This window comes from Melospiza georgiana, chromosome 5 (genome assembly GCF_028018845.1).
Source record: "Melospiza georgiana isolate bMelGeo1 chromosome 5, bMelGeo1.pri, whole genome shotgun sequence".
NCBI lineage: Eukaryota > Metazoa > Chordata > Aves > Passeriformes > Passerellidae > Melospiza > Melospiza georgiana.
Genome location: NC_080434.1, coordinates 14168230 through 14193828, shown reverse-complemented (window position 1 = coordinate 14193828; position 25599 = coordinate 14168230). Strand labels below are relative to the sequence as shown.

At 37.9% G+C, this 25599-nt stretch overlaps 1 protein-coding gene across 1 annotated transcript in view; it reads right to left on the bottom strand.

Moving 5' to 3' along the window:
* The window catches only part of DCHS2 (dachsous cadherin-related 2), a 104522-nt gene that overhangs the window by 44014 nt on the left and 34909 nt on the right, over positions 1-25599 (bottom strand). Inside the window, exons 2-3 of the mRNA XM_058024272.1 lie at positions 17217-17408; positions 10796-11027 (exon numbers count right to left, since the gene is read on the bottom strand). Of these exons, the coding sequence (XP_057880255.1) occupies positions 10796-11027; positions 17217-17408 (424 nt within the window). The remainder of the gene's footprint in view (positions 1-10795; positions 11028-17216; positions 17409-25599) is intronic.

Genomic DNA, 25599 nt, shown 5'->3' with positions numbered 1-25599 from the left:
GCATTTTGTTTCTTTCAGCATTTGTAGGACGGGGCATTAGCTTTGCATCTGCTGATACATAATCTATAGAGACATTTGAGATAGCTCAGCCATATGTTGGTGAGCATGCCTCATTAGGATCTATTACGGCACCACACGATGGGAAAGAAGCTGCAGAAGAAAGCAGCATCTGGGATTTCACTTTCTGTATGAATAGGTAAAACAGCAGACTGTGACTGAAGTGGACAGTCAGGACCACTTGTGCCAAAAGCAGCTGCCAGCACACCTGAGAGCAGGCTGGCTGGGTGCATTCCATCTGCTGCAGCACGGTACAGGAGGTGCCTGAGTACTACACTGCAAAGGCAGAAATATGGAAGAAATTTCAAGGAGCAGGAACTGTCAAAGTCACAGGTTCAGTGTGCAAAACTCAACAGAGGCATCTCTCATTCAGTAACTGGCTGAACATGAACCATGGTTTTCCTTTCTTCCCAATTTTGTAATTAAGATTGGAATTTTGTTATTGTTATTGCCACAATCATTTGCAGCCTGTAATTCAAGGCTTCAGAGAACTTGAAAGACAATCAGGTTGCTGCAGTACAGAATACGTTCTTCCATTATGAAAAATAGTTTCTGTAAAAATTGACAATGAAAAGGGAGTAATGAGACAGCTCCTCTGCAATGAATGTTTTACCAAAGCTCCCAACAGGGGACCACAAAGAGTGGGTCAACTTCAAGAAAAGGGACACATTTCTTGCAGCTTGACTCACCATATAAATGAATATCTGCTGCCTTTAAAAACATTTAATTTCAATTTTTCAAATTATTATTTATATCACTGCAGTGCTTTGAAGATTTTATCCCTAGTTAATTCCTTATTCTGCATGAGAGAGAGCTGGAATCAATTCAGCTTCACAGGTGAACAATCCTATAATTACACACTGGAAGAAGCATTAACACCCAGCCTCATTCACACCTAGGCAATCTCATTTTTTTTACTAGATCCACATGAGCGTAACTGATTGCAGATCCCGACCCTTATAAATCAAAAGCATGACATACAGACTGCCTGCTGCCTGGATATGATCTGGATACAGATTTCAGGCAGAACCTGCAATGCTGGATGCATGTCAGCAACTGCCATTGCAGGTTGTGGTCTGGGAACAGCTCTGCTCCAAGGCAGGTCAGCACAGCCATGCTGGAATTCACAGATGTTTTGCTGCAGAGCAATCTCTGCTCAGGGGCTAGCAGAAATCGTTACCATGGTTTGGAGCACTGAATGTATGGGGAGAAACAGTACTATTGAAGGCAAAATCATGACTGCCAGCTCTTTCACCTGCTTCCTCACTCACTGTACATAGTAGGGCAGGATCTTCCAGGAAGTCTTGCTCTTCACTTTGTGCCTATTTGCCAAGAAAGTGCAAATGCACTAATGAAGGACAGGACTCTGCCACCCCCCATCCTCTAGCAATGGCAAAATTTCTCACGGGATTATATTGTTCTTATTTTTGTGGAGGTGCATCCTATTCCATGAGGGGGTTAACTGCCATTTCTCAACATTTGAAGGCAGGAGACAGGAACACACATGTAATAATTTTTTAAAATACTTTTTTTATTATATTCATGATCCTGTGTTCAGTCCTAATCTAACCACAGTATCCAGCACCAAAGTAGGCTCACTCACCAAAATAACTTTTTGTATGGGAAAATATCATACAGGTAAACCCAACAGGATTTCCACACACATCTCCATCTGAGCACTTTGAAAATCTGCTTTGCACAGGGTTCTCCCATAAACAAAACAAAAATCAGCCCTACATTTACAGGCATTTGTAGGTAAACCAACTGTTTTCCACATTTGGTCAAGTGCTGCAAAGACAAAAATCAGGACGCACTAACTTCAGCAACAAAGTCTGGATTGCATAAGCGTGCATACTTAAATAGCTTCTAATATTATATAATTGTTCATGAAATAAAAAAAACTTTAGAACATGACAAGAGGAATCAAATCAACAGTCACCAGTGATTTTACCTAAGCCCTTGAAACCAAACACCCTAACAAACTTGAAATGATGGCACTATTTCTTCAGCAAATAACCTAGGATGAGCCAGCTGGCATCACCTGACACAGCTCAGACAACAAGCAGATGGTCAAAAGGTCCAAACGGTTCCTCACCCCAGTTCACCTTCAAAGCTGGCCACTGTACCTGCTGTTCACTACTGTGCAGGTCAGAGCTGACCCACTGATCTGCTCAGAGCACCCACCCTAACTCAGCAGCTTCCCAGTGCAGGGGTGCATGCACAACTTTGCTTTTTAAATGTCAGAAAAAACTCCAATATGAGCACAGATAGGGTGATCCTCCAGAAGACCAATGCAGTTAGGAGGTGTGCATTTTGCATTAACATTAAAATTAGCATTTTTTAAAGGAACTATGATAGTGTTTCTGCTTGACATTTCTATTTAAATTTGTTCCACTCATTGCCTATGCTGTCATCTTGGCACTGCATACAGATTCCAGCTTTAGCATTTCACCTGTACTTAAAATGCACCTTTTTTAGTGAAGCTGCATTCTTGATAGTAACCATAGCAACACTGCCAAATACACTGAATAACTGGTTTAACAATGGCCAGGGGAAGGAAGGAATTAAATTGTTATTTACAATCTATCTACTGTAATACACATAGCTTCACCTCACATGAAAAATCTTTTAAAAACTTAATGGTTCTAATGCTGGTTTGCATTTCAGCAAAGAAGAGGACTTCTTCAGTTTGAAAATATTCATTGTTTGAATATTTTTGTAGTAAATAAAAAGTAAATTGAACCTATAGCAATCTTCTAGCTACATTTATACTTTACAGGTCTCATACCCCTGCACTGCAGATGCTTTCAACACCAGCCCCTCTGTAGAAAATTCTTGCGCTCAATTCATAGTTTGCCTCTTAGAAAGAGAAATAGCTATAAAAGGACTTAGTGTCTACAACCAATACTACACAAACATACTGTGTTTAATCACAAGAATTTGCTTAGCACATGAAAGTCTGGCCATGGAGTATGCACATAACAATCCAGTACCTGGATCTATAAACTAACATAAGCAGTTTTAACACTGCAGCTCCCCCAGAAGCATGACGCTACTGCTTCAAATACTATAGGTTACAGAGAGTTTTAGTGAGCTAAGAAGTATTCATCAACACATAAAATACAAATTTCGAATTACGGCAGTTCCATTAGTCACAAACAGAACACCCACCTGAGCATCAGCCTCTAATATCAAGTAAAAGAAAGCATGAGTTTAGCACTAGAATGGTTTTGTATCATCTAGGCTGTTTTCTTTTACACAAGTGCTTTTTAAACAAAGTCTTGTAATTAGGGATGCAAAATTTTACATCCCTAGAGACCACAGTTTGCCAGTTTAGAAGATCAGGTGCTTCCTAACTCTATTTTGTTTTGTTACATATTTTAAAAACTATTCCCTTTAAAAAACCACAAACAAACAAGCAACACCACAAAAACCCCTTCTGAAAATTCTACTTTTTCAGTAGAACAGATAACTGAAGAGATAGAATTCACTGTTACAAGGAGATTTCCTTTGTTTCTGCCCTGGTTTATTTCCTTTCACCTGACCTAATAGTAACTCAGAGTGTGTTTGCTGTCTGACTGTGTACAAAGCAAACACTCTCACACAAGCACGAGTCCATCCAGAAATCAAAGCTTGGATCAGTAAGCAGGCAGGACTTTGTCCTGGTGAATTGCTGTATTTTCAAAGACAAAGGCAGAGACCTCCCCCCATAATCTGCTCAGCTCCAGCCTTGCCACACCTTCTCAACAGGTTCCCTTTCCTCCCTTACTTATCGAAGTTTTTCAAAAATGTCTATTTAGTCAGGGACCTTGTCAGTCAAGGACCTTTTCAATCAAGCTGCCAGCCTCAAGATCCAAAAAAAAATCTCACTGCACAACCTGGTAACACAACTGCCATGGTAACCACAGATGGTTAAAACCTTTCTTTGAAGGTACTGTAGAAAAAACATCAGGACAGAGACAGAATGAAGCCTGCTATAAGCTAAAGAAGATATATTTACTGTTCTTGTATTAAGAGCATTACAAAACATTCCAGATGCTGCTCTTTATTTACATGGGCTGATTTTCTGCTGCACACACTTCCCTGCTATGTTCATTCTAACACTGTACCACAGCTGTCTGCTCCCTTGGTGTGACCTGCCACTTTCTTCTTTTCTTTAGGTTAACTGAGAACACAAAGTACAGTAAATATATCCTGTGCTCTGAGACCCATGCAGTCTCTAGCAAAGAAAAGGGTTGATCATCTAAATTTTAGTGAATAAATGTCACACTATTCACCTCCACAGAAATGGGCATAATTTTTTCCTTTTCACCACTTTTTTTTTAATCAGCCCACATCATTTGTATAATGCCAAGAAAGTTGACTCTTTGCCTCTTCTGGTGGGTTCTTCTGTTGGCATTGGCTTAACCAGGACATAGGAGGGCAGGCTAGAGTATTTTTGTCAATACTTTGCATTCTTTCATGCACAAATAATCTCACGTACATTCCACTATTGCATGGTTGAGTTTTTGGCATGTAGCTTGTAGGAATATTTCTCTTTGTAGATATTGGATTCTATTGGCTTTTATACATAAAAGAAAAACAAAGAAACACATAAGGAGCTAGCAGTATGGATATTTTTTCATGCTGTTCTGGTACACACCATTCTTTCAGGGCCAAAATCTGCACCCTTACACTTACTACAGCGTGTGCTTCTAAGACAACATACTATTTTCTGCATTCTTTATGATAAATTTCTCATTAGGGAAGATCTCAGTGAAGGTAAATGCCCACAAGTAACACTAATTTTCCCTGTTTGATTTAACTCAAACAAAATTCTTCAAAGGTGAAAACTTACTGAGCTAAACCAATGTCTCAGACATATTCCACTGATTTGCAGCATTCCAAATATCATATGACAGATCAAAAAGACAGTAATTGAAGAAACTGCAGTTTAAAAAAAGAAGTGGCCTCAAAATGTTCCAAAATAAAGCACTCCTAATTTTAAATCTATTTATGTGAAGCTCTTCATATGTTTAGCAAATGTACTACATGCTGTAGGAAAATGCCAAAAGTAGTTTAAAAATAAAGTATTTTTTTTCCTACAATACCATACGAAAACATCATCAATCATCATAAACATGGGCCTTGTTTGCTTTAGAAAGGGTGCATCCCCATTTTACTTTGATGCCTAATACAATCTGTTATATATTAAACAGTGTATAATTCATGGAGTTAAGCAAAGTTTTGGGGTTTTTCCCCCATAAAAATAAATGTTGGTATTTCAACATTACTTTTCAACCTGTATTGCAATAAAAATAAAGCAATTAAAATTTCTGAAGATGCCGCTGTTAAGAAACAGTTCTATTTTTTAATAAAACAAATTTTTTCAGCATCCTTATTGGAATGAATCTATTCTGAACCAAATCAAAGGTTATTATAAGTTAGTTTGCCATTAAATTGCATTTACACATGTGCAATTCCATAGTGTAGTAATTAAAGTAGTACAGCACTAAAATACACAATGCCACAAGAAATATATACCAGTGAGGCACTGTTCTGTACAAACTCTACACAACTCCTCTTCTTGTGGCCATTACTAGGCACTGTTAAAGTGACGAGACACTGGAATTGAATTTGGCCTTTGGATGAGGTACTTCATACATTCTAAAATTAGCATGATCTTTAGGTGTATTCATCCTTTTATTCTTTGCCAACAGACTAAGCTCCTAGACTGCTCTAAATCTTTTACAGGACATTTTAGTCACATGATGCCCTTTGCTAAAAAGAAATCAGAGTGCATCTTAAAGGGAGCATCTTAAAGTCAAAATTTCCACAAAAGAATGGAAATTTTGGAATTTTGGAAATTTCCACAAAAGAAAATGTTCATTTTGCAGGAGTTGCCCTTCTGTGCTGAATTTTTTTTATGTTATATTTTTGTTTTTTAAGTGTTCAACTACTAACCAGCTCTTGCAACAAGGCTTGTCTGCTCTCCTCACAATGTGGTTTTTGGCATAAATAAGTAACAGAAAGTATTATAACAGAAGGGCGGTCCAAGTATCTTCAAGTCAATGGCAAGATCTCCAAGTATCTCAGTGCACTGTGTTTATGTGGCAAGGGTTTGGCCATGTGGGCACTACAGGAGTGGCTGTGGCACTTTGGCCATGTGGCACTACAGCAGCTGTCCCTCTGCAGTCTATGGAGGTCCACAGGGGAGCAGAGATCCACCCTCAGCCCATGGAAGACCCTTCACTGGAGCAGATGGACACCCAAAGAAGTCTGTGACCCCATGGGAAACTCATACTGGTGCAGGTTTGCTGGCAGGACTTGTGACCCCCGAGGAAACCCACACTGGATCATTCTGTTCCTGAAGGATTGGACCCTGCTGAAATGACCTATGCTGGAGCAGAAGACGAGTGTGAGGACGAAGGAGCAGCAGAGACAACCTGTGATGAACTGCCCCGTTCCCGTTTCCCATCCTCCTGCGCTGCTGGGGCCAGAGGACATAGAGAAAATTGGGAGTGAAGTTAAGTGCAGGAAAAGGGAGGGATGGGGGGGAATGTCTTTTATGATGTAGTTTTTATTTCTCATTACCCTCCTCTGATTTGATTGGCAATAAATTAAAGTCATTTCCTCAAAATGAGTCTCTTTTGCCAGTGACAGTAATTGCTGAGAGATTTCTCCCTGCACTTTTCTTGACCCACAAGCCTTTTGTCATCATTTTTTTTCCCTGCACAACTGAGGAGGGGAGTAATAGAGTGACTTTGGTGGGCACCTGGCATCCAGCCCAGGTCTATCAACCATATTGACAGACACATTCTCAATAAAATACACAAAAGAAAGGTCATAGCCTTTGTTCTAGGCACCTAATTTAGGTAGGAATCACAGAAACATGAGCCCAAGTATCTTATAGAACTGAAAGAAACTAAATATAGCCCAAGTATCTTATAGAACTGAAAGAAGCTAAATTAAATGCTTATACTGCTGTAACATCCAATGAGCGAATGATACTTTCTCTACATGGTTTTCATGCTAGGTTCAAATAACAAATACATTCATCTGAAGACAAACCATGGCTGCTGCCTTTTGCTTAGCATCCATGGAAATTTTCTCTGCACACAGGGACTAGCTAGGGGATTTGTTTTAAAATCTAGGAACAATCTATTTACCTGAAGATTGACACATGAAGTCACACTAGTCCAGAATAATTTTCAAGGATTACAATTTCATTGGTTTCAAACAACTTCTCTGAACCAGAACAATGATCATGATGATAACCATCTTTCTACCAGTCTCTCGAAAAGGGTATCACTAAGATCAATGGTAAAATTAATTACATGCCCTTGGGTGAAGGTAGGTATTAATGCAGTTATTGTAATGGAAGTTTACTGATTCAGTTGTTAATCCTAAAGTCTTTAAGTCAAGCACTGCATAGGTTTTCTGCCACACTTATGATTGCATCCTGTGACTTACATTTTTAATTACCAGCTCAGCCATAACTATAAATACACTGTCTTTCAGATAGCTTTTTAGGTAACAATGGGAAAATAAACAAACATAGCTCAAACAGTTTCTTAGCCAGAAGAGCTCTTCAACTTGCCCTGTTCTAATCAATTCACGAGTGCTGTTCATAGATCATGCATGGATCAGATATCTACAAAAGGCAACATAATGAAGCCAAGATGTTGTTTACACCAACACTAGAAACAAACGATAGCAAGAGTCACGAACCAGCAGAAGAGCTGGTTTACAGTTTCCTATCCATACATTTTTCTAGTTACACAGTTCTTAAAGTGGTTTTTCTTGTGGAAAGCCTATCATCAATCAAATGAAAAAGACTTCGACTTTTTCAAAAATGGAAACATAATAAATGTTATTTATGAGGACAAGAGCATATCACAAACAATAAATGCAGTGTCTAAAAGCTAACATAGCAAACAAATATAACTAATAAAATCTTGTTTAGAATTGAAAAAGAATTCAGTGGAATGTCAGTCTGGTCAATGAAAGGATGTTCCTTCTCGCTCCAACTGAATTTATCTATTTACAACATCCACATGTGCCAGTGCTTGAAGCAAAAGATGGAGCCTCTTCAAAGAGCCTGGATGTGCCTCAACCTCATAATATCTATGTATCAAAAGCAGTATTGTTATTTTGTATATAGTGAGGAGTTGACCAGCTGGTAGGATATTTTGAACACAGCTCACAGAAAAACTAAGAGCTTTAACAAACAAGAGCCAGAAGCAAGACATAGCAATGAAGAATTTGGTTTTCAATTGTTATTTTACTGTTTTATCCATTTATCTTCCAAAAATTCAAAAGTCAATTTTTAGTGAATATTCTAAGTGCAGCACTCAACAAACATCCCTGAAGAAAATTACAGTGAGAAATTTTCATGGCAAGAAAAAGGGAAAATGCAAAAAAAGGGAAAAATCACATACGTCATGGACAACAGCATCATCTTGCATATTATGTTAATGTATCACAGTGTAATGTGACACACCATTTGCCACTAATTATTCTAAATCTCATAATACTGGGAATATCTCTGTCCACATAAAATATTAAGGGCTAAAATGAACATAGTAAGTCAAAATTACTAATGCACTGATTTTCATTTCTCCTTTCTAAATTCTATATCAGCGAGAGAAAAAATTATTTGAAAAAATAAAACTTATTAGGCAGCCAAATCCACAGAATTCTCCAACACCATCATTGTCCTTCTGTTCAGGTCCTCTAATAATGAGAAGAGCAGATAAAACAGAATATGCCATACATACATAAAGTGGAAGAAATAAAGAACACAACAGAAACAGACTGCACATCCATAAAATCAGAAAAACAGAGGCCAAGCTGTAATATCTCATTTGGCTTTCTGGTTTGAGCACCCATCACCTGGAGAATGCCTGTTCCTTCACATACTTGTCTGTTGCCCTCTGTCCACAAAATGCTGCCCAGCTAACTAGATGAAGTCCCCCACATAACCTTCAGAGAGGCACACAGCTAAACTAGGCTGTAAATCAGAGCATATAAAGACAGCTTTAGCACAATGAACACTGGAAAACGTCTCTGTTGTAACAAGAAGTAAGGAGGAAGAGCTCAAAATCTCTGTGCCCTAACAGTGTGCCACTTGTTTCATCTCTCTCTGAATACTGGACAGGTTTTCAAGCTTAAAGATGGCAAAACTTCTGTGTGACATATAGGCAATTTTAATGTTTTGGGGTTTTTGGGGGCATTTTTTTTGGGGGGGGGAGGGTTGGGGCTTTTTTTTGTTTAAAATGTTTATTTTTTCTTATAGTTTAAAAATCATTTGCCTCATCAGTGACTGAGCATAAGCCCTTACTTTCAATAGGTGTGGAAGAATATAAATGGAAAAAATATATTCAGAAAAAAAAGAGCCAGAGCATTAATATTAATAAGTTAAAATTAGACACAGACTGACCTTGTGAATTACCCACGAGATCTGATTAAGTGCAATCAGATTCCAAGCACTATAATGCTGGGAATAGTGTCTGACCTAAGAGCTTTTCTCATCATGAAATGTCAGCAATAATAACCTCAAGCAACTTCACCCTGAATTTGGTCTGCCTTTGATAAAATACCATGATAGATCCATGAGGTAATAGTAACTTACAAGCTTATAGAGTCTTCATCATTAAGCAAGACATTTTTCCTATACAAAGTGCCAAACTGGAAAGAGAGGCCAAAAGGTCACAATCCAAGGAAGAAACCTTTCAAAAGGCTTTCTTTCAGCAGAGGGTTGCTGCAAAGCCAGTGCTGCTAATGCGATCCACAGGGGCTCTCTTCAACAAGCCTGATGGGACAGTTTTAAAATGACCAGTTAAACGCCTGTGGAGATCCAGCTCCCTAATTATTGACTGACCTATGTATTTTTGACATCAGTTATGCCCCTGAGAACCTGACTTGACAGGTAGTTAAAAGTCCACAGTTAAATAAATTCTGAAATAGCCAAGACAAGCAGCCTAACTTCCTAAGAAGATTAGTTTTTCTGTTCATCAGAATGTTTTGGGAATTGTGTAAAAATAGACACCTATTAGAAAGAATAGAACCTTGCAAGATTTTGAATGCCAAAGACCTAATATATACACAAATGTATCAGAGCCTAAAAAGATCTTAAACATATAAATAATCTGTGCCATGACCATCTGTTGATCAGGATATATTCACATGCAAGGGCTGGCCCTCAAGAAAAATGGCAATTTCAGTTTAGTCAATAACTTATTGAAAAGCACAGTTATAAAGCTAAACATTGAATCAAACAGGGAGGCAAATATGCCTTGTAAGACTGAGCAGAATGAGGACTTATCCTAGCACAGTACAGAGGAAGATTAGAATAGAAATAGAAAAGAAATGAAGGGAGGAACATGGTGAAGGGTGCTTTATTGCTCTTCAAGAGTAAGCCCTAAGAATTTTAGAAATGCAGACATTTTTGTAAAAAAGCAATATTTTATTATTTCTTACAATGATCTATAGATTTAGGGCTGAAAATAGTGGATATGTGGCATGCTGCTTGTCCTTCATTGTGCTGTCATGTACCGTGCTTTCCATTTTTCTGCTTATTCCAGTAAATGCAAAAGTTTCACATTAAACCTAAATCCTCCATCTACCTCTAGAATTATCTTCCATCAGAATCTAAGTTTCACCCCTGTGACATGACTCCAAATACAAAAAGCAAAATTAAGGAGAATATTTATCTTGTATAATTACAACCTTTCTGAATCATAGACACATACACTACCTGTGGATGAATCCACTGTGAAAAAAGAAGAAAATTCTCCTGGGACCAGTTCATATGTGACAATGCCAAATATTCCCGAATCTCTGTCTGTGGCAGCAACATTGATGATTTCTGTTCCTGGCTGTGTGTGACTGCTGATACTTGTCACATAGGTGTCTTGTTCAAACACAGGCTGATTGTCATTAATATCTTCTATTTCAATGCGAACAAAAGCTTGGGCACTCAGACCACCCTGTTGGATAAATAAGAAATAAAAGAACAAAAAACAAAAGAACTTTTAAAATAGGATGGTACACAGCTGGCTTCAGTCCGTCATTAGGAAGTGGAGCATGCTGCAACAATATGGATCAATGAAAATGTCCATTAAAAGCAAATTACAGTATCTGCAATACCCCAAAACACTGCACAGAGATAAGCTATGTTGCTCAGCACAACACCAAGGGCTGATGGAGTGCATAAAGAAATTCAGCTTCTCTACAACAGCAAGGCCTGATCACAAAAAGTCAGTTTAGTTAATGCTAATGAGCAACACACATCAAAAACTTTGCTAGTCTAACCTCACATGCTTCTGCTGACAACTCCAACGCTCCACTTATTCCTTTACAGATAAAAATCAGGGCTTTATGCTCCAGGAAGACATGCCCCTCAGGTGACTGTGGTGCTCCAGCAAAGCAGGAATAACTTCTCTCTATGAGACTTTCAGATGTAAAAGCATGACTATCATAATGGTGAACATGAGGCTTTTTCAACCAGGGACACAAACTAAAAGCAGGACAGGCAAAATCTGACCTGTCAGGCTGCTGTCTGCAATACCTATGCTCAATTTACTGACAGATGCCCTACAAAAGCCCACTAGAATACCACATGGAACAACATTTAGCCTTGCTCTGGAGTGAAACTAGAGAAGAAAGGAGCAACTACAAGCTGGCTTATAACACCATACTACAGAAAAATACTGATTTGCTGTGACAAAGCGCTGAATTTTCTGACAATCTGCAAAAAAGACAATTCTCTTGGTACTGAAGTATAGACCCCACAGGCACCTGAGTGAAACTAGTGGCAATTTACTTCTCAGAGGACTCCCCCCATTACTTTGGAGGGGTTCATTTTTCCAGGACTATTTTGTAGCCATAGGAAGTACAAGCATTTTTAAAAGAAAGCAGGTCCACTGTGGCAGAGATAACAGTGAATTCTGGGGCACTGGCATGCTCAGAGGCACAAAACAGCACAAGCATGTACAGTCTGCATGTGCTTTATGTGGTACATTAAAATACAGATGGTGGAAGAATCCTGAGCTCTTCAAAGTCCACTGAGCATGCTGTGCTTGTAGCAGTCACTTTGAGAAACTGCTGACACAGATCAGATGCACACACAAACTATGCTGAGTTAGTGCAAACTTCATTTTGCAGTCACAGTAGCTGTGATACAGAGAAAAATCACACCAACCCAAAACCAACTATGTTGCATAATTCTGCAATCCAATTGTTCACATCAATTATTTTTAAACCTGACTTTCATTAAACTATCCAAGGATTCACACTGGATATGACTCTTTTAGACTTACCCTACTACATAACAATCTCCCACAACACTATTTTTGAGTGTTTGCTTAGTGTGTCCTTAGGTCCAGACTTATTTTTTAATAAAAACAAACATTATCAGCATTTACCTTCATATTTTCATAGTGATTTTTTGGTTTAGCCTGGTTTGGCTTTTTTTTTCTGTGCTGTAAATGTTACCTCTATTGGGCAAGGTGACATTCCCATAAAAGCTCAAGTAAGTGGAAAATGAAGATGATCTTATGCATCATGTGTCTGCGTTTCACCCACAAACAAAGAGATCTATCCCACATCCTCCTGGTGTGCTTCTGAAGAAAATAAGGCATGGCATGCTTCCAGGGCTCATGCTGCTGCACAGGCAGCCAGCAGCCAGGACTCTTGCCTGGAGACCAGGACTCTAAAGGACAGTAATCAATGAGCCTACAAATTACTGGGACTGCCATGAAACCCATGCCAATATGGAGAAATGGAAATGGCAGTGAGCCTAATGCCAAGACCTCCACTTCAGGGCAAGCCCCTTCCCCAGTACCTTGATTTCCATGATGAGGGATGCACAGGAGCTAAAAAAGGAAAGCAGGGGAAGGGGAGGGAATGTGCTCAGCTCACTGTCAGAATATGCTCTGTGTGTTGACAGCTTTCAGGTACTTTAGAACAGAAATCAGAAGTATTTTAAGGGAAAAGGACTAGGGAAGAAGTGAAGTCAAGAATAAAAAGTATCTAAAAAAGATGGTTGGAACAGCATGAAACCAAACTCACAAGAGCTTGTGTTAAGCTGTTTCTTTCAAGCTTCATTATTGCTAAACAGACATGAAAAATCCCCAAACCCCATTCTTCAGCCAATTTGTATTTGTGCTACAGAGTTATGTAAAGACTAAAAAGTCTTTTGAAATTGATTAACTGTAAGTATATAGGAAAATTTCTATTCTCTAAGAAAATTGACCAAATTTAATGATGGAGACAGAATCTTCCTTTCCTGAAGAAGCAGTGTGTACTTTCACATGCCAAGTATGACATTTACTTAATAACTTAATGATACTAACTGGTTATGGCCCAATTCTTGTGCTGACATCTGAAAAAAAAGCATCATTCCAATTGAGAAGGAACTAAAACTCCTATTTCTAATGATGTGGATATACTTCATCTGCTCAGAAGCAAGCAAAACATTTATCTTCCAAAACATGAAGGCTGACTTATATAAGACCTATTGCTGACAGAAAATTACACTTGCCAAAACATGTTAACAAGGAGCAGAAAGCCACAGCTGTTCATTTTAAAATCCCTTATCTTAAATATTCAAATACTTTTCACTACTGTTGTACTCTCTGGTGCAACAAAGTCACTTCTACAAACACTTGTCAGAGTCCTGAGGGTTGTGTCCCTCGTGGAAGAAAAAGGGGACAAACTACCATCAAGTCAAAAGAACAACAATTAATGTTTTCATTACTTCAGAAGGATCAAATGTATGTAAATAGCTAAAGCTAGTAGACCTCTTTATCAAGTCTTAAAAAAAAATCCTGCCTTGGGCAGGGGAAACTCTGTCTTAATAAGTAAAAATTATGCTATTTTGATCAGCTGTATTTCTTTATTTTGGTGCTGTAAAATGCTTAAAACTCTATCAAGATTTTCATCACAACCTTCCAAGTTTTTGTCAGTGAACCATGCTATCAAATTTTTGTTCCAAACTGGACTGTTAGATACAGAATCTCTGACATAATGGCTTTTTCTTTGTAAGCCTAAAGGACATATCATCTTGAAGTAATGCTGTCAAAGTGGAGAGATGTCTGCAATTATTTCAAAAGCCTTAAGTTCTTCAGAAGCTTTGCCTGTGAATGTCCAGTGTTTATATCTAGATTTTAATTGCTCCAATGTAAAATACAAATAAAATTGGATAGTCAGGGTGGATTACCAAAAAGCAAGGGAAAAAGTGTCTCTCTGCAGAAAGGCAGTAAGGGAGTCACTAACATCCCTGCTGGTGGTGTACTGAACCCTTTGCAGTGATGATGAAGCAGGTGAAAAACTGAAGATCTACAGTTTCATATAAAAGAGACAAGGATACTTCTTTTCATCTTTGCTTAATCAGTGAGAGTGCTCCCACAAGCTCTCACAGGATGTTTATTTAAAACCAGTTTAACAGAAGCTCTTTCCCATCTGCCTCTCCATCGGCTCTTGTGTACAATTCAAGTTCACTTCTTACATTTTCTACTCAATGCATTTAAGACATGACTGACAAGTTCTAAAGCCATGTAATGGAGTAGCCAGGAACAGGTGGAGGAAACTGATAGTTTAGCTGTAAGATAAATTGCACACCACCTGGAAAATACTTTATTTTCCTTCTCATTTCTAATTAACTGGGTTATTTTCTTTCCTTTTCATCTCTCTAACCTTCTTTATCACAAGTGACCTTTCATCCTTCCTCTCTCTCTTTCTGTGCACATTTCTCCCCTGATCACAGCTTTCACTTTGAGCCCCATACCTAACATCTTTAATCCATCAAAATCAGCAGCAGAATGTCAGGAAATAGGATAAATATCCTGCTACAATTCTGCTTTAAGGGTAGAAAGTTGGTCAACATAAGTTCAGATGCACTGAAAATTTGAAAAGCTGATATTGAATTTAGGTGCTTTAGTATTTAGGTTTCAGACAGGCAAACTTCTACAAAGTGCTGACTTCCAGTAAAAAGATGAAGCCTTGCCTGTCGCAAACAAGGCAATAAAAAATTGAACCTTTCTCCCCATTACTGAACTTCTGAAAACACAAGGTCCATAAATGGAGATAAATGACAAGAGCAATTTAAAAAAATAATACCCTATTGTTTCAATGCATTGGCTATTTTCCTTTAAGTTAAGATTTATCAATAGAGCAGTAATTTAACTAAAAAAATTAAGGCATGAAGTTTTCGTTCACACAAACATATTTTCTTTCAGGTTTTCAAATTAATTTTCTGTAGCTGACTGAATATCTTAGAAAATTTTCAGAATTTCACTGCTATTGTTCAGCTCTCACATACCCTTTATTAATGATTCATCTTGATATTCCAGACATGTGTATGTGTCCTTTACATTTATACAGCTCCAAACCATGTGAATGACAGGATGATAGGAAAAATGAAATTATGAAGTATAGGAGAATGCCTAATTTTATGCTGTTATACATTTCAATACAGACTGCTTTACTCTTCAAAATTTTTTTGGATATATGTATTCAAGTATAAATTTTGAAGGCAGAAATCCCATACAAGTGAAATTCCAAAATGGTCAGAAAGAACTGCCCCTGCTATAGACATTACAGGCACTGTCCTGGAAAAACCCATTCTTATATCCTTATATTAAAATCTTAGAATGGTTTGAGTAGGAAGAGACCTTTCAAAGGAAGTCATCTTTCAAAGACACCTTTCAAAGCCCCTGCAATAAGCAGGGTCAAGTTATTAGACACTAAAATCCGATGAGTATGGAAACAAACATACCAATATATTTATGTAATTTTTTTCTGCTCTAAAGAAATCTATGAGGAAGAAAAAGCACACTGCTAAAGGCAATATTAATTAAAGAATATTTCTGCTGCCTCTGAATTGACCACTGAATTGGGACAGCTAAAGAAAAAACATTGTTTAACTATTACACAAATATCTGAATTCAACAAAACAGATATACCCTCAATGGCTACATTCTCAAAATGAAATAATTAATACAACCATCAACTGCAGCTGCTTAAGTGAACCTTCATAGGTATTGAAATCATAGTTCACTAAGTTTCTTCAGTGTACAATAAAACAACCCCACAGGCATTTTAATGAAAAATACAGCATTTCTAAGACAACTGCATTTTTTAAAAGTTATATTAGCTACATTTAGGACATGATCTTAAATGTAAATTTAATATTCAAAATAAGAAATAAAAACTGCTTAGTCTGAAATAATTGAATTTCAATGTTTTTCAGGACAAATTGTACTGCAAAATGTGACCTGAATAACATTTCAAAAAGTGTCCTTATGTTAATTTTAACATTTGAAGGCAACCAAGAACCTTCTTCAGCTTCTTCACGATTTACCATTAAGCTGAAGAAAGTAAAAGCAAGTACAAACTGGGCCTTACAAAGGAACAACCTCAGACTACAAACCACAAAATGAATATTTCATAATGAAAATATAATTAGTAGTTTTCTCCCATTATTTTTTGGAGCTTACTAGCAAAATATTTTGTTACATGGCATCAGGTGGGCAAGGGGTCCATCCCCAGACATCTTAATATGTTCACACCACAGAAATGTCTCCTCACCTTCCTTGCCAGGATCTGCAATGGACTATTTCAGGCACTACAACTACCCCACCCTTGCTGTACCATGAATGCTCACTTCCAAGCACCAGATCTTGAGAAGTGGGAAAGCTTGCAGACATGCAGCAGCAGGGAGGCTGCACCCAGCCACAGCAGCAGCAATGGCACCAGACAGCTAGAAAGGACAAGGAACTTCCCCAGAAAAGGCACTGTCACCCACAGTAGCCAAGCAATTCTAGCCCATGGTACTCTCTTATTACTGCTGCAGTGATCTTGAAAGCAGGGAGCAGAAGTAACTTGGAGTCCATTGGTTCCAATAGGAGGAGGAAAATTAGCAAGGACTAACATCCTAGAAACATTTTTCCAGACTTTATTTAGGAGTCATTGGGTATTTCCCAGCCAATTGTATTAGTTTGTGTAGAAATTCACAATTCATGAATAGAATTTTCTGCTCTCTTTAAAGACAAGACATTTTATTCAAATTCATGCAGTTTTTAACATAGTTGCTACATTCTCATTTAAAAGTATATCAGACAACCAAATTTGCAAATGCACTCACAAATCTGGCAGTGTAGAAAGGTGAAACTTACCCCATCTGTAGCTTTTGCTAAGAGATCATAAGTGGTTGGATCTCCTTCTCTGTCAATGTCTTGAGACACAAAGATCTGACCAGTGTGTGGGTCAATCTGGAAAGCTTTGGATTTTTCATAAAAATTAAATCCATCATAAAGAGAATACTCAATTTCTGCAAACTGGTCAGCATCTGCATCTGTTGCTTTCACCTGCAAGGAGACAAGAGATAAAAATGAAGCCAGTGAAACTATTACTCACTAAAACAAAGTGTCTGGGATTTTTGAACCCATTTGTGTTGTAAAAGCAATTGTTTGTACCCAGAATAAATTCTGCTACCTAAGCTGGTTGCCAGCAGTTCATAAAATATCTCAACTACTGACAGTGTAAATATCAATCCTCTTCATTTCCCAAGACTGGAAAAGCCATGCTCTTAAGCCATACCTAAACTATTTTCCCTTTATGTTTTACCAGTGGAGGTAGCTCTTACAAAAAAATCAGAAAGCTCTTATGTCACATGTGGATCAGAAAAGTGCTGCAGGACATCCTTACCTAATGTATTCTATAAAAGACTTCCCAGATCTTAATTTAGTTTTCACTTGAAAGAGGGCTTGGTGGCACTCATGCTTTTTGACCCACAGGTGGTATTTGATAAACACAGAAGTTTTGTACATTGCTCCTTCAATTTTATTCCCCTAAGATCTTTGATAACAAGTGTTTTGTGCTGAGTTTGGCTCTTCTCTGGCACGCTCCATTGTGATATTGTTATAAATTATTTTCTACCAAAATGTTTCTAAACTTAAGTGAAAACTATGCATGTATTAAGAAAACCAGTATTTTCAGTTCTCTAACTTATCATTATTGGAGATACATAAAGAATTTCTTCTTTGCAATTGGTTTCCTTTTCCCCTTTTTCTTTGAAAATGGTAATTTCCATGGGTTTTCCATCAGCCTGTCTGTACAAGCACAATGTAACAGAGAAGACCTTAATAGAGCTTTGGAAGCGTTAGTATCACAAAGCCCAAGAGTTAGAATTTGTGGGAGCCCAGAGAGACCCGTGCCAGCCAGTGCCTGCACCTGACACAGGCTGATGAGACCCACAGCAAGGTCAGAGGTGGAGATCTGCACGTGCCTGCCTGTACAGAAAACCATCTGGCACAATTTTAGGTACAGTTTCAAAATAAACAGTCCAGCCCAGGGAGTATTCCTGGAAGTAGGTTTGAATTAGGTCACCCTGTTAGGGTGATATAAATTAATTTAGTTGCATGGACACAAGCTGTGCCAGGTCATTTGGCCATAGGACCCAGAAGAGCCTTTGGCTGCTGCTCCTACCAGGACAAATGTGGCCATAAAGACCAGTGAGTGCCTACATCACAAGCTCCCTTCTTTGCCCACACAGGAATTGTTCTGGCACTGAGATACTTAGCTGGGACTGAATTAAAACCAAATGAACAAAGCATGTCTTGGGAAGCCTGGAAAGCATGGAAGTGGGGAAAAGGAAACCACATAAAAAGTGCCAATTCAAATCATAAAGCTAAAACTTACTCTAGAGAAGTTACATCAATCAGAATTTTAAAGTGACAGCCCAAAAGATACATGTGTTATTTCAATTATTATTTTTTTTTGCTTGTTGTGGTTTGGTTTTTGCTTGCTTTTCAGACTTTTCCACTTCTTCACGGAAGCGCAAGATTTTTGTATTTCAGAAGTATCACTGTGACTGCACCACATGCTCCATAACATTTTCCCTCCCACAGGAAGGTTTTCTGCAATGCCAAAGGCCATTACACCAGAGTTTACACAAAAAAAAAAAAAGCTCCTTTAGGGGAGCCCTGTGCTCGCAGAGCCCTTCATGCCCTTTTGACACCCTTGCAAGTTTGCACCCCACAGCTGCAGCAGTGTGCAACGCATGGCCACTCCTGACCTGGGTCCAACTACTTGTTCTGGGCAATTTAAAGGCAAAAATCACAATCACACACAGCTAAACAAAGATCCAGTCCTAAAAATGCTTTACAGCTGTATGCAAATCAAGTCTACAACATGCACATTTCTCCAGCCTCGTACTTTATTATTTCTGTCATAAAAAAAAGACCAGAACACACATCTAGTGAGCTCTTAGTAATCTACCACCCTAATGTTATGGAACAATAATTCACTTCGCCCTTATAAGAAAAGTATTTCAATTTGTTTCTTTTGCCTGAAATCCAACAGTGGTGACAGTACTGAAAGGTTATGTCTGACTGTGCCTACATGCAGTTACATGTGTAAATGATAATATTTTTGTCTGCAACTGAGCATGAGTGATTAATTGCAGGTAAAATTTGAGGGTATTGTTAGAAGTTTAGCTCATGACGTTCGGTGACTTGTTTTCTTTGTTGTAAATTATGCAGTCTTCAGACTTTGAACAGTACATGTAAAGGCATAATGAGTGATGAATTTAAATAAAAATGCTTCAGTTCAAGGCTATGCAAATTTAAAGGTCTAATTGTGATCAACTTAAATTACTATAATCATCTTTCAGGCAGCAGAACTAAGTGGCATCCATTTTTTGAGAAAAAAATAATCTTTCTTCCTGTTCAAGCACCTCACATCCATTCAATTTCTACCCACTTAGTAGTCCTTTTTTTAATCACTCACCATGGAATCTTTGATCTGAAGAGGGAAGAGCTGGAATTAAAAGTGAATGAAAAATTTCCTGTAGCAGACAGATCTGACACAGAATGGCACTACAATTGAGGTCAGGGAAGCTATTAACTATATGATCATAGAATCATTGAGGCTGAAAAACGATCCTTAAAATTAACAACTAAATGCGAGCTGATCTAGAAGGAGGAATTCAGTGAAAACATGCTAACAAATTCAAGTTTTTTGACACAATTAAGTGACTGCATTGTTAAAGATTTCAGGAATTAAAGCACACAGTGGTCACTGTCCAAAAAAACATTGGGTTGTGATAGCCTACTGTGAGTACCTATCCTACAGAGTATTGCAGCAGTTAACTGCCCAAGAGCTGTGAGTTACAGCAGCCCAAACCGGAGGAAATGAAGGCAGCAGAAGGAATTTTCACAGTGGACTGATCAAGAGAGTTGTATGTTAGCAATATCACAAAGGTGATAGAGTTGAATGGATTTATGTGCCTTGAAGAAGTGGGAGGCAAGAGAGTACCAAATATGTAACACCTCTGACAAGCCTAATACAAGATTGGAATCTTGGAGGAAAAATAAAGGGGAAGAAAAGGAACAGTTATGCCCCCAAGGTCTTTCTCCTTTTACTAAATTTGTTTTCAATGCAGTAAGTTCAACATCCAAGTTTTTAAGGAGTGCAAACTTGGGAATAAGTTCAGGACAAAGTATTTCCCCAAGAAACATTTTTAAAGCCAATAAGAGTCAATGTGTGCATAGCTCCCAGCTGGACTTCTCCTGTCAGTCATGCTTCCTGTAGCCTACATCCTGTGGTCAGCTTGTACAATGTCTAGACTAAAAATCTGTCAGAGAAAAATAACAGTTTGTTCTGTCCTGTTGACACTACCAATGAAGTGATTAGACTTCAGATATTGTCTCAGGAAGAGAAAAGAGGGGGACCTAGAGAAATGTTGTGCAGAACAAATAAAAAAATCTGATCCACCTGTGTGATGTTCAGACAGACTAGTGCAAGAGGAAAATAAATGGTGTGAAGTGGTAAATACTAAAAAGTGTAAGAAGATAAATAAAATTCAACAGTGTTGGAAGTGCAGAAATCATCTTATATTTGCATATGGAAAGAGGGGATGACCTCAAAGAATCCATCATTTTAGAGGTAACTACCCTAATCTCCTCACTCACATGTGCACTTCAACCCTGTAACACATTTCCAGGTTTAAATGGAAAAAAAATTGCTGGCAGTACATGTAAATAAGAGGGAGCAAAACTATTTTAGCACTATGCTGAGAAAGAAAAGACTTCAGAGCTTACAGAAAGCAAACATTTAGCAGATCTTCAACTCCTTCCATTCACTTCAGTGGATTGATGACAACTCATAGCAATGGGCAATGCCTCCATATTTTACAGTCATTGAACTGTGTAACCCATAAACTAATCGTAAGCAAGATTATAGAGAAATAGATCTGCTACTAAATTCTACATTGCTTTAAACACAAAGTCATTTTGAGAGAAATCTCCCATTATATTTTTTGTTTTTTTAAATTTCCACTCATTTTTATCCTCAAAAAATTAAAATAAAGTCCCTGAGGTTACGCTTACCTTTCTTTATTTTGCTTCCTAGATATTATTTCCTAACAAATGAACATAATTTGAAAAGCAAATTAAATATTTTACATTATATGCAAAATGGGGAAAGCGTCTTGTACTCACAAAACCACAACAAAAAAGACAATCCTATTACTTCTAGATCAAAGATTCAGAACCTATAAAAAATAATTCTTAGGATTTAGAGTATGCAGTCTTAAAGATGACTGACTGGCAATGCCGAGTTTCACATTTGAGTGGCCAGGATTAATTTTACATCTTTCAGATAGACCAGACCACTGGAAAGACCAGGCCATTCAGTCAAGTCATCACCATGGTCATCTGTAATAGCAATTAAATGAGACTAAGAAATATTAAATCAATTCTTCACAGCTTAAGAAACTACAAAAAAGAAAAAAAAAAAAAAAAAAGACAAAATTACCAGGGAGCTGAGAAGGTTCAGTTAGACCAATGGTGTAAAATGGATCTATCCAGCATCCTTGCATTTGACACATTTGACATCCTGAAGGACAGCAGGCATGTTCCAGGCAGTACAGCAATACCTGACGGCAAACCCTCACCAGAGAAGTGTTTTAATTCCTCATGTAGGCAACCCAAGCACCACCGGAATGGTTAGCTACTTGTGGAAGCATCTGCTCTGCCAGACCTTCATGTTGTCCACGACCACAGGGAAGGAGAGGAGCAGTCTGAGTTGGTGGCATGCTGTCAGCAACACGTGACCATAGAAATATTAGCAGTGAAGTTACTGGTAGAAGACATTTTTCAAGTTACTTGGGTGTATCTGCATGATAGATTAGCACACATGCTGCCACAATCACTCATCATCAAATGTCTTCAAGCCAGTGCTCTGACTTACAACCCTGGTTAGTGAGAAAATAGCATATCAAACACAAACCAATGATCTCTACCTCACAGCTGCCTCAGGCAGTGCAGACAATAATGCTGACACCAAACCTAAAGAGTGCAATAAATACATTACTTTGGAATTTTATCTATCTGCCTCAGCACCCACGATTAGCCTGCTCCCTAGTGCAGCAGGTTTAACATATGGAAATGGGAATAAAGCTGCAGATCCACTTGAAGTCCTAAAAGCATGAGCCTTGACATCAAGAACAGGAACTTTTTGCCTGAGGCCTTAACAGCTGGTCCTTGACAATTGCACTGACAGCAGAAAAAGCCCCATTCTTCATTCTCAAACTGGGCTGCATCTGGAAAGCCACAAATCAAAATAAAAACTGAAATTTAAGCTGCTAATTCAACTGGCATTGATGCTTACTTTGTCAACCACCACGGTATCAGATACTCAAAAAATCCCCAACAAACAAGAAAATCCTTAGTCCTCATCCTTGCTCTGATACAAAAAATTTTCACTGTGCTGGTCAGGTCAATGGACTTGACTAATGCCAATTTTTCTGCATTCCTTTGATCTGCTCTAGGAAGGAGATAACCACAACTGACAATAAGCACTGCACAGACACAACCTTGCTAATCTGTACTAAAGCTGATGCTGATACCTCCAGCTGATTTCTGATTCAGTCTAGAAACTGCCATCAGTTTTATGAAGGTGCTAATAAGAAGCAAGTCCCATCAAAACACTCAATAATTCTCAATAGCCTTTCAAGTGAAAAGAGAAAAGCCTAAATGCAGAGACACAGGCCAGGCACACTCTCTGCTCAAGGACAGCATGTGAAATGTGGTATTCACTGTAACCTCAACTAAACATAACATTTCTTAATTATAAGGCTATTGATTTTGACTTTTCAAACAGCTACATCTGTTTGGGGTTTTTTTTTCCACTTGTGCCCCCATGAGTTGTACAGAAATTCCAACTAACTACATGGTTTTAAAATAAAGTAAAACTAACCCTGCTTCACATATGAATCTCTCATAAAAAAAAAAAATCACACTAATTTTTACCTTCTTTATAATACACCATTTTTACAACATTCTCCATCTACCCCACAACAAACAAATGAAAAGAAATTTAATTTACATGATGAACGATTATGAGATCTTAGTTTTTGCCTTCTCTGCTCTTCTGTGTATCTAACTGATGACTGTGAACAAACCTGCCAATAAAAAATATTGACAGATCTTTGATTTACTGCTTTCACTTAGTCTACAGAAAGCAAGAAAAATTAAAATCACTGGAGGAGAAAACAGCCTAAGTACATTACACCATCACTCTTTTATTCTGAACACCAGACACTACTCAGCAAGTGAAGTCCAGATCCAGGAAGAACTAGGCATTTCAGACTGTATTGTAATCTGTAAATCCTGCTTTGATACTCGCCAGAGCCTGAATTCACTCCAGTTTAATGCAGCTATTCCTGACATGCCTTAAGTTTTGCTACCATGCCTTGTGCAAAACAGCACAGGCAGCTAGATCCCATTGAAGTGAGCCAGGATCCAAAGGTGTGGGAGGCAGGTCCAACCTGGAATGTCTGACCTTATCACTCTATTTACCCTGGTTGGATTCGATTGCTACAAAATACATTGTTAATGTCTGAATTCATAGCAAGCAGCTGTACTGCTAAATGCCTACTTATTACATGATAGAGTAGGGGTTAAAAAAATGTCTTCTTGGGAGTACAAAGCCTGAGTTCCAACACAGAAAATGTCTGCTAAAAGCACCATCTACTCTGTCAGTCTGTTTGGTCTACATTGCCTTCCTTCTTATTGTGCAAATATAATCATAAACAAAGTAACTTAATTTTATCATTAATGTAAATGTAAGCTGAAAGAACAGAAGTGAAAAGAAAGTATTTCTGAGGAAAGAAAAAGAAATTAACAGCAACTAGCAAATATTTGCATGACTAACGCCTTATTTAAAGTCAAACCCCCTACTTTTCAGTGAGAGCAGCTCCATCCATTTGCTAATTCTATTCACATACTCTGCTATAATTTTAGATTTTATAACATGCTAAAACCTTGCTATGTGCACTTGAGGGTTTAAGTACTAATTCATTTTTATTCATTAGTAAGCTACAGAGCCCCAAGACTGAATACCTCTGTCAAGCAACAGCAGAGCACAAAAATTTCCTTATTCTGCGCTAATTGCATAAAGCAAGGAGCAATGGGTTTTATAATTGAGAATATCTATCTCAAAAATAACTATTCATACTGAACATGCTATTTTAATAATTGTACACTGGAGCATGCTTTAACTTTTAGTGGCAGGATTATTTTAGAATTATATTTAGTAAGTTGTTTTAGAAAGCAAAAGTCAAGGTACTAGCCATCTTGTTTAGGGCAACTTAGAATAAAAAGCAAATCAATAGTGTAACTTATTATTAGTAGCATGTATTATAGGATGACTAAAAAATTGTTAGAATAATTCCATTGTTTTGCTAAGATCAATTAACTTCATTACTATACTCATAGTAACAAGTATATACTTATACAGCTGCAATGCGATCTATTATTTAACTGATTGAAGTGAATATCCTGAACTCAGCATATGTGCGTGATCTTACAACACTAATGACAAAATCTTTTGATTACAGTCATACTGTGATAGACAAACTGCAGAAGGATGCTACAAAGGAGAGAAAGAGCTCTAAGTAGAAAAGAAACCATGCACCCAGCTGCATTCCTTTTGGCACAGTTTTATGCAAATGGATTTTGAGACAGGTCAAGAATATGATCCAATTAAAGGTCATCATAAAAACTTTGTAATTGGCGCAACATTTGATTTCAGTCAAGTCAGTTCCTGATACAACCGACCTGAGGCAAATGGTAAGAAGGTGGTAGGAAAAGTTCAGTCCAGGTAGAATCTGAACTCTCTTTAAGCAGCAATATAGTCTTAAGAGAGGCTAAATCTGAACAATTACACACATTTGTGTAAACATTTTCCAAGCCCCAAAACTAGTATGAGCTGCTAAATCCTGCCTGCCAATCACAATGCTCCAACCAACATTCCTGACTGGACTGCTACAACAATTTATGGAGCTTTGTTGCAAACATGATCACTAAGAGTAGTGGTCCATTTAAAGAAAAAGAAGACAGAATGAAACCCAAGAACCTTTATTTGTGTATAGTCAAATTACTGATAATTTTTTTTCCTAGTTCTTTTCCAAGTCACACTAGCAAGTAGCAGTGAGCAGCCAAGATTAAAAGCTCAAACTTACTTTGCTGTCAGCCTGAAAGATTTGTATTGCAC